This window comes from Myotis brandtii, unplaced genomic scaffold (genome assembly GCF_000412655.1).
Source record: "Myotis brandtii unplaced genomic scaffold, ASM41265v1 scaffold561, whole genome shotgun sequence".
In the NCBI taxonomy this organism is placed as follows: Eukaryota; Metazoa; Chordata; class Mammalia; order Chiroptera; family Vespertilionidae; genus Myotis; species Myotis brandtii.
This window is the reverse complement of record NW_005370085.1, coordinates 517,390-526,336: the sequence shown is the minus strand read 5'-3', so window position 1 is coordinate 526,336 and position 8,947 is coordinate 517,390. Positions and strand designations below refer to the sequence as shown.

Sequence of the window (8,947 nt, the reverse complement as noted above, 5' to 3'; positions counted from 1 at the left end):
GGGTCTGCGGGAGCTGGCAGGGGGTCTGCGGGAGCTGGCAGGGGGTCTGCGGGAGCTGGCCGGGGTCTGCAGGCCCCACCAGCTCACCAGGCTCAGGGGCTCTTAGGAGGCTGGCCTGGGCTGTGTGGTTAGCCCTTCTTTTCCAGGGGAGACCCCAAGCCCCACCCTTCTCTTACCTCTCGCTGCTCCTCCCCTTCTCCTCATCCTCGTCCTGATCTTCATTGTCAGACTCGCTGCTCGACTCCCCAGAGCCGCTCTCGCTGCTGCTCTTGCTGTCCGGCTCGCTCTCGGACTCGGGGTCTGCGGAGGAACCGTCTCAGACTCCCCCCGCCCCTGCTCTCCCCGCACTCCGCCAAGTGCAGGCCTCCCGGTCCCCAGCAGGTGCCCTGGGCTCGCAGCTTCAGACTCAGCTCTGATGCTGCAACCCTCCCCCCACCTGCCCCTGGTTCCAGGTGCCACCCAGACCAACAGGGACACAGCTGGACCCGCATGGACAGAGACCTGCACAAGCACACACACACCAGGAACCTGCAATCCCTCAGGTGAGTAAACACATAGGCAGGTGCACGTAGGTGCACACCCCCTTGGATACACAACCAGGTCACACACACACACACACACACACACACACACACACACACACACACATGCCTCAGACAGCACCCATGTGGGCAGCAGCACGGAGCCCAGCTCTCAATCTCCTCACCACTGTCTGCGGACTCCGTGGGGCCTGACTCGCCCTCAGAGTCTGAGTAGAAGGGTTTCTCCTTCTCCTTCCTCTTCTCCCGATTTGAGCTCTTGGTCCATTCAGGTACCTGGAGATGGGGGGCGGGTAAGAGAGTTAGTAAATTGTGGTTGGGGAGGGGGAATGACAGCATAGGGTCTCCTTATCCTTCACCCCACCTCTTCCGGGCCCTGGTCCTGTCCCAGGAGGAACTAGTGAGGGGTAGCTGCTCACAGAGGGGGCACGGACAAACCAAGGAAGAGACAGAGGGGAGGGAAGGCACAGGGCCAGCACGCAGGGGAGGGGGGAGAGGAAGCACTGCAGGCCGAGCAGAGGGCACACGGCACACGGGTGTGGGGACCTCAGTGTATTCGCCCAGCAGGCCCACGTGGGTCTCAATAAGGGAGAGATCTTCTTCCTGTGTGTGGGGAGGGTGTCAGGAGGGCGTGGCCAGCACGCGAGACACCAGGGCTCCCTGTCGTCGGTCCCTCCACCTGCGCGACTCAACCTCCAACCCCCGCTGACCTCCACGTTGCGCACGGAGGGGTCCGGGGCTTCCTCTGGCCAGTCTGGGAGCTCCTGGTAGCCTGTGGCCTTGGCATTGAGCAGGTGGGACAGTGAGCCCAGCTGGAAGTGGTCCCGGTCTGGGGACAGGGTGAGAGGTCAGCCTGTGAGTTGTTTCCTAGGGGCTGGTGTTGATCCTGGTTGGGGGGCGGGGGTGGGGGAGCCTCGCTGGGTAGATGAAAGGGTGGATGTGTCTCTTAATCGCTCTTCCACCCTGACCTTCAGGCCCACATGCTGGAGGGAAGGTGCTCTGGCCCGACCAGAGCAGGCTGAGGGGAGGAGGCAGGTGGGGGCGGAGGAGGGACCCTGGCCCGTCTGCTTGGGTTTGGTCCTGGGTGGTGGGAATGTGGTGTCCCCTCTCTTCCGGGGCAGTGTGTGTGTGTGTGGGGGGCGTGCTCAGCACCGCCAGGTTCCACAAGGAGGCCCCGCAGGGATGAGCATAGCGACCAGGAATGAGAGGCTGGCCCGGCTGGGTCAGGGCCTGGAGGGGTGAGAGCCCTGTGAGAGCAGGAGGAAGTCAGGGCCAGAGGAGGGCAGCACAGAGACTTGCGAGTGGGGACGGTCCTGGCAGGAGAAAGGGACAGTTCCCCTTCTCCCAGGAGATTTTCACATCTGCCCCTTCCCTCGGATGGGGGTCCCCACTTCAGCTCCCACCTTTGAAGGACGACTCCAGGACGGGGGCTGGTTTGGGCGCCAGGAAGAGCTTCTTGGCCTGGCGGCTGAGGGCCCCGCCCTGCTCCGAAGGCACGATGAGCTGCCGGGTGAAGCGTGCGCGGTCACGGATGTCATAGTTCTGGTCGTACTTGGCCAGGCTCAGCACGTACTGGGTCAGCAGCTTGGTCTTGGGGACAAGAGAGGGTGAGCACCGGTCAGGGAGTGAGGGACACAGGAGGTCCCAGACAAGGCTCTGACCGACACCACTGCATGGGGCTGCCCTCCCTCTTAGACCGCTGCCTCCCCCTCCCTCCACCCCAGTCCTTCCCACAGACTTTGTGTTCCCTCACCTCCCTGACTCTTGACCCCAACTTTTTTTTTTTAATCCTCACCCAGGGATATTTTTCCATGATTTTTGGAGAGAGTGGAAGAGACAGGGAAAGATAGAGAGAAACATCGATGTGAGAGAAACACATCCATTGGTTGCCTCTTGCATGCGCCAGACCAGGGCCCGGGCCACAGAGGAGCCTGCAACCAAGGTACGTGCCCTTGACTGGAATTAAACCCAGGACCCTTCGGTCCACGGGCCGACACTCTACCCACTGAGCCAAACTGGCTCAGGCCTGACACCAACTTTGACAGCTGCCCTTTGGGCCTTGGACTCCATTCATCCTCAGACTTGTGGACCCAGGTTTGCGGTCTCCACAGCCACAGTCCTCCCCTGAAAAGCTATACTGAGAGCAGAGCCAACCGCAGAGCCCGCACCGTGGGCTGCTGAAGGCACAGAAGTCCCGGCATGCACACTGCAGTGAGACAGCCGTATCCCAGACCCAAACCTCTCCATTTCTGCCTCATCCCTGCCTAGTCTACCTGTCTTTTTTTAAAATACATTTTTATTGACTTCAGAGAGGAAAGGAGAGGGAGAGATAGAAACATTAATGATGAGAATCATGGATCGGCTGCCTCCTGCACGCCCCACACTGGGGATAGAGCCCGGAACCCGGGCATGTGCCCTTGACAAGAATCCAACCCGGGACCCTTCAGTCTGCAGGCCGATGCTCTATCCACTGAGCAAAACTGGCCAGGGCTAGTCTACCTGTCTTTACAAACAACCGTGGTAGCCACTGTTGATGGAATGCCTCCTAGCATTAAGCACTCGGCACCACCCCAGGACGGAGCTCTGTGCCCGGCACAGCAGGCACTCGGGAAATGTCCTTTAAATCAATCCGTCAGCACAGGCACACGTGGCAAACGCATGTGGCCAGCAGGACAACCTGGGGAAAGGCATGTGGACACCAGGCTTGGGAAACAGGCCGACATCTGCATCCGGGGGCTCAGTGCTCGGCTCAGTCCTGAGCCGGTCGGTTCCGACCAGTGTGGCTCCCCGCCCACACGGCCTCACCTTGTCACACGTTCCTCCCACTGCTCATTGCTCCCCTCTGAACAAGGAGGCGCACATACTGTTCAAGGACTGAACGCTCCCCATGGTGCTCCCTATACCTTCTCTTCTCCAAGCTTCTGTTCCCACAATCCTGACACCCACAGGCCCAAGGCCCCGCTGTTTCCACACATGACTGCTGTCCCTTCCAGCTCCTGATGAGTCCCAGACCTGAGGGCCCCGCCTCCCCAGCCTGAGTTCCTGGGGCCCAGTGTAGCTACCGTGGATCAGAGGAGCCCTGAAGAAGCACAGTGCCACCACCCAAAGACTCCACGGGAGGCCAGAGTGGCCGCCTTCAGTCCTCCCAGGCCCTGGGCTCCCCAGAGGAAGCGTGCACACTGGGAACATTGGCCACTTGGGTCCAAGCCAGGCTGGCTCAGTGGATAGAGCGTCGGCCTGCGGACCAAAGGGTCCCGGGTTCAATTCTGGTCAAGGCATAGATCTCGGTTGCAGGCTCCTCCCCGGCCCAGGCCCTGGTCAAGGCGTGTGCAGGAGGCAACCAATCCATGTTTCTCTCACATGGATGTTTCTCTCTGTCTTTCCCTCTGTCTTCCACTCTCTCTAAAAATCAATGGAAAAATATCCTCAGGTGAGGATTAACGAAAGAAAAAAGAAAAAAGAAAAGAAAAGAAAAGAAAAGAAAAGAAAAGAAAAGGAGGTCTTGGTGTTCATGCCCACCTGGTGAGGGCACACAGAGTACTGCTTGGGGGGTTCTGGGGATCAACTGTGGAGGGGCACCTCTCGATCTGTACCTGCTTCGAGTTGGTCAGGTAGAGCTTGGCCGCCAGGTTGATGACCTGCAGCTTGACAATGTCCTCCTCGGCTGTGAAGGACTTGGCCATTTTCCTGAGGACGTCGGGTGCGATCTTGGGGACGTGCTCACAGTACTCGCCGATGAGCCACAGGATGCTGGCGCGGGCCATGGGCACCTGTGGCAGAGGGAGAGGCGTTAGGACCTCGGTAAACATGGCACATGGGCAGGCACGTGGCCTGCCAGGGAAATGGCGGGCGTCCCATCTGCACCGGCCGCTGTACGATGGGCTCCCCCAGAAACGGGAGTGGGGGCAGTGGGAGAAGCATTAAAAGGTGGGCAGCCTGACCAATGTGGCTCAGTGGGTGAGCATCGACCTATGAATTGGGAGGCTGTGGTTCAATTCCCGGTCAAGGGCACATGCCTGGGTTGTGGCTTGATCCCCAGTGTAGGGTGTGCAGGCGGCAGCCGATCAATGACTCTCTCATCATCTATCTTCCTCTCCCTTCTCTGAAATCAATAAAATTATATATTTTTTAAAAGGTGGGCGTTTCCTGGGCGACAAAGCCCTTCTTCCCTGGGGTTTCACTGGCTTCTTTTCTTTTTAAAATAGATTTTTATTGATTTCAGAGAGGAAGGGAAAGGGGGAGAGAGAGAGAAACATCAATGATGAGGGAGAATCATGGATTGCCTGCCTCCTGCACGCCCCCTACTGGGGATCGAGCCCGCAAGCCGGGCATGTGCCCTGACCGGGAATCGAACCTGGGACCCTTCAGTCCGCAGGCCGATGCTCTATCCACTGAACCACAGCAGTCGGGCTCACTGGCTTCTTCAAGCCCTAGTGTCAGTCGAGGTTTTAAAGACTGATTTCCTGGATCCACTATGTCCTCAATGCTTCGCTCCATGTCACTCTTCCTGAATCTCCAGGAGCACCTTGTTTCAAAGTTTCAACTTGCCAAGAACACACAGGACTTGTCAACCAGCCACCCCTGGCGAGAGCGTTGGAGAAAACACGAGTAGGGCGCTCGGTGAGGGGGTCCCCAAAGGGAAGGCGAATCTTGGGCAACAAGGTCAGGGTCACATGGCCCCATCTCCTCCCATCCTTCCACCTGAAGACCTTGTAGAGTCAGTGTGGGAGGTTTGGAGGTTGATTTAGTTAATTATAGGGTCTTAGGATTGAGGAAGGACCGGGGGGTGGGGGAGGGGAGGGGACGCAGCATCACTGCCGCCCACACCTGGATGTTGTCCGTGAGCTTCGCCAGGTGCTTGATGATCTCCCCGTGCTGTGCTGGCTGCATCTGCAGCAGCTTCTTAATGACGACCACCGACTCCGCGACCACCAGCTCTGCGGATGGAAGAGAGTGTGGGCCCCGATAGCCCGATGGCCATGCGCAGGCGGACAGACCCTGCCATGCCCCAGACCCTGGCTCTCTTCCTCACCCCCTGCACTCCGCCAGTGGCCCCGAGAGACGCAGGGACACCTGCACACCCACTGAGGCAGGCAGACGGATGGACACACCTTGTGCCTGGACAGACAGGTGGATACCCACCGGCCATCGGACACGCAGGCAGACACCCACTGGTCATAGGGTCGGACACTCAGACAAGCACTGACCATCACGGTTGGACAGCAGCTGCACCAGGCCGTTGAGGCAGGTGTCACGGACTCGGCCTATGTTAGTGGCACAGCGTCCAATGGCCTGGATCGTGGCTGCCACGAAGTCCTTGTCCATGCTGCGGATGTAGGTCTGTGGGACATCACAACAGGGTGACCCCTCAGGGACCCTGCAGGCTTGCGGGTGACCTTCGGGACGGCCACACCTCATTCAGTGACTCATCATGCCAGAGACTAAATTCTGGGAGAGGAACTGGCCCCCTCACCCACTGCCCAGTGATTCCCAGGCCCGAGGCCAGCAGAGGGCATTGGGAGAGGACCGAAGATGACCATTTCTCTGGACCCTTAAGAGAAGGTCTGCCCACAGAACGACCCTCACTGTGCCCAGGAGCCGTGGGCTGCTCTCCGGGGCCCTCGGGATGGGACCTGCCCCAGCCCGTACCTGGAATTCCCGCAGGACCGTAGGGATGTTGGTCTCGTTGGCCAGGTTGGTCAGCACTTCTAGCTGCAGGGAGGCAGAGAGTGGGCATCCTGTGCTTTCACACCCGGTCATTCCAGACACACTCCACACACCAGCAAACACTCCTCAGGCAGCCCCAGCATCCTGAGGCTGACCGGGAACTGACAGGTCAGAAGCTTGCCCGCACTGCAGGAGGGCCTTTTCGCCTCTTAAATGGATTCCCTGACAGATGCACTTACAGCCTGATCATGTCACTTCTCCCTCCATTGAAAACGTAAAGCCTGCCCTAGCTGGTTTGGCTCAGTGGATAAAGCATCGGCCTGGGGACCAAAGGGTCCCGGGTTCGATACCAGTCAAGGGCACATACCTCGGTTGCAGGCTCCTCCCTGGCCTGGGCCCTGACTGGGGCGTGTGCAGGAGGCAACCAATTGATGTGTTTCTCTCACATCGGTATTTCTCTCTGCCTTTCCCTCTCTCTTCCACTCTCTCTAAAAATCAAGGAAAAATATCCTCAGGTGAGGATTAAAATAATAATACAGTGGGGTCTTGACTTACGAGTTTAATTCGTTCCGAGACCGAGCTCGTTAAGGAGCTCGTTAACTCAAATTACTCTATCAACTCAATGCAAAAAATCGGCCGAGAGAGACAGCTGGTATCTCAAAAAACTCGTTAGTCGGGACACTCGTAAGTCAAGGCCCCACTGTATTAATAAAGAAAACATAAAGCCTCCTACTGCTTTTAGGATAAAGACTAACATCTTCCCTCAGTCTGGAAATCCCTGATCTCCCACCACTTCCCCTTGCCTCCCATGCCCCAGTCACACAGGTCCGTTGTCAGACTCCTGCCTGCCCCAGGGCCTTTGCATGTGCTGTTTCCACAATGTGGCTGGAGTGCTTCCAAATCCTGTCCCTGCCTTTACTTAGGTAATTTGTGTTCATTTCTCAGGCCTGAGTTCAAGCCACCTGCTGAGGGAAAATTCCCCTGGCACCAGACTACATCAGGTCCTCCTATTTCAGTGATGGCGAACCTATGACACGCGTGTCAGAGGTGACACGTGAACTCATTTTTTTGGTTGATTTTTCTTTGTTAAATGGCATTTAAATATATAAAATAAATATCAAAAATATAAGTCTTTGTTTTACTATGGCTGCAAATATCAAAAAATTTCTATATGTGACACGGCACCAGAGTTAAGTTAGGGTTTTTCAAAATGCTGACACGCCGAGCTCAAAAGGTTCGCCATCACTGGCCTATTTTATGCTCTTACAGCTCCCTGTACTGTTCTTCCATGCCGCATTTCACAAACGGATTTTACGTTTGTTTTAGGATTAGCTGCTAAATGCCTCCTCCTCACCCCAGTGAGACTGTGGGCTCCACCAGGGCAGGATGCCTGATTAGTTTGCTTTCTCTGAACTGTTTAAATGACTCAGTGAGGCAGCAGAGCAGGAACGGGATGGGGTACAGGCTCCTGTGGGCATATATGTGCATGAAAGCCCGAGGAGTGGGAGTGTGGGGGTGATAATACCGTGGGTGGGAGACGGAGGGCTGCACTGAGAAAGCATGAATTTTCAAGGCAGCAGAATTGACCTTGGGGTGGTCACCTCCTCTCCTGAGGTCCACGTTTTAATAAAATGGCGAAAATGTGCACTTCCTGAGGTGGTTGTGAAAAGTGCCAGGTATAGAACAGGTCTAGGCAAGGGTCAGTTCCCTTCCCCGTCCCCCCGCCCTCATTAGCCTGGCTTCCTGAGCAAACACTTCCAGCTGAGAGGCCACGGGCTCAGCCCCAGACACAGGCAGGCGCCCAGGTGGCCACTGTGGATACCTGAGTGGGGCAGGGTCCTCAAACTTTTTAAACAGGGGGCCAGTTCACTGTCCCTCAGACCGTTGGAGGGCCAGACTATAGTTTAAAAAAAAACAACTATGAACAAATTCCTATGCACACTGCACATATCTTATTTTGAAGTAAAAAAACAAAACGGGAACAAATACAATATTTGTATTTGCATGTGGCCCGAGGGCCGTAGTTTGAGGACCCCTGGTCTATGGGGACGGGGGCCGTGGCCAGAGAGGCCACAACCACTTCTGTCTGTCACTCACCTTCAGGATCTTGATCTGGGTGGGGTCGGTGGACCTGATGTAGAAGCTCTTCAGGTAGGGCTCGAACATACCCTGGCACGGGAGAGGCAGCCAGGGAGTTCCCCCACAGCCTCTCTTCCAGGGCAACCCTCGTCCCGGCCCGGGGCCCAGTGACCTCCCTGCCAGGTCACTGTCCCCCACTCCTCAATGTCCCCCTCCTCCCTCTAGATCCAACGGGGTCTTTCTTCATGGGCTTTCCTTCCTGAGTGGCCCTCAGGATCCTGCATTTGGGGTCTCCCCTCCCCTACGCTGCACTGCCAAAGCCCTTTCCCAGCCTGCTTCTCCCCGGATCCCCTAGCGCCATGAGCGCCATGAGCGCCATGGAAGCCACCCCTCGGACCGGGAGGGCAGGCCTTGGTCACTTGCTCACCCGGCGCTTGATGGACATGGTGGCCACGTTCTGGAGCACCACGTACTGCACCTCACTGCAGAGGAGGGTCAGAGGTTATGGGGACCCCTCGCTGGGGCAAGGGGCAGCCGGTGGAGGTAAGGAAAGTGGACCAAGTAGGAAGGAGGAGGGGACCGGTGTGGCCAGGGCACCAGTAGGAGGAGATGGGCCAGGGTGGGCTCAGGGTCCAGAAGTGGGCGGGCCAGGGCTGGATGTG

At 57.3% G+C, this 8,947-nt stretch overlaps 1 protein-coding gene across 1 annotated transcript in view; it reads right to left on the bottom strand.

The window, feature by feature from the left end:
• AP3B2 (adaptor-related protein complex 3, beta 2 subunit) overlaps positions 1 to 8,947 on the bottom strand; it is a 24,122-nt gene that overhangs the window by 5,441 nt on the left and 9,734 nt on the right. The window contains exons 8-17 of the mRNA XM_014549588.1: positions 8,713 to 8,785; positions 8,304 to 8,375; positions 6,189 to 6,251; positions 5,747 to 5,879; positions 5,367 to 5,476; positions 4,133 to 4,309; positions 1,943 to 2,129; positions 1,250 to 1,368; positions 707 to 815; positions 177 to 300 (exon numbers count right to left, since the gene is read on the bottom strand). Coding sequence (XP_014405074.1) covers positions 177 to 300; positions 707 to 815; positions 1,250 to 1,368; positions 1,943 to 2,129; positions 4,133 to 4,309; positions 5,367 to 5,476; positions 5,747 to 5,879; positions 6,189 to 6,251; positions 8,304 to 8,375; positions 8,713 to 8,785 — 1,167 coding nt within the window. The remainder of the gene's footprint in view (positions 1 to 176; positions 301 to 706; positions 816 to 1,249; positions 1,369 to 1,942; positions 2,130 to 4,132; positions 4,310 to 5,366; positions 5,477 to 5,746; positions 5,880 to 6,188; positions 6,252 to 8,303; positions 8,376 to 8,712; positions 8,786 to 8,947) is intronic.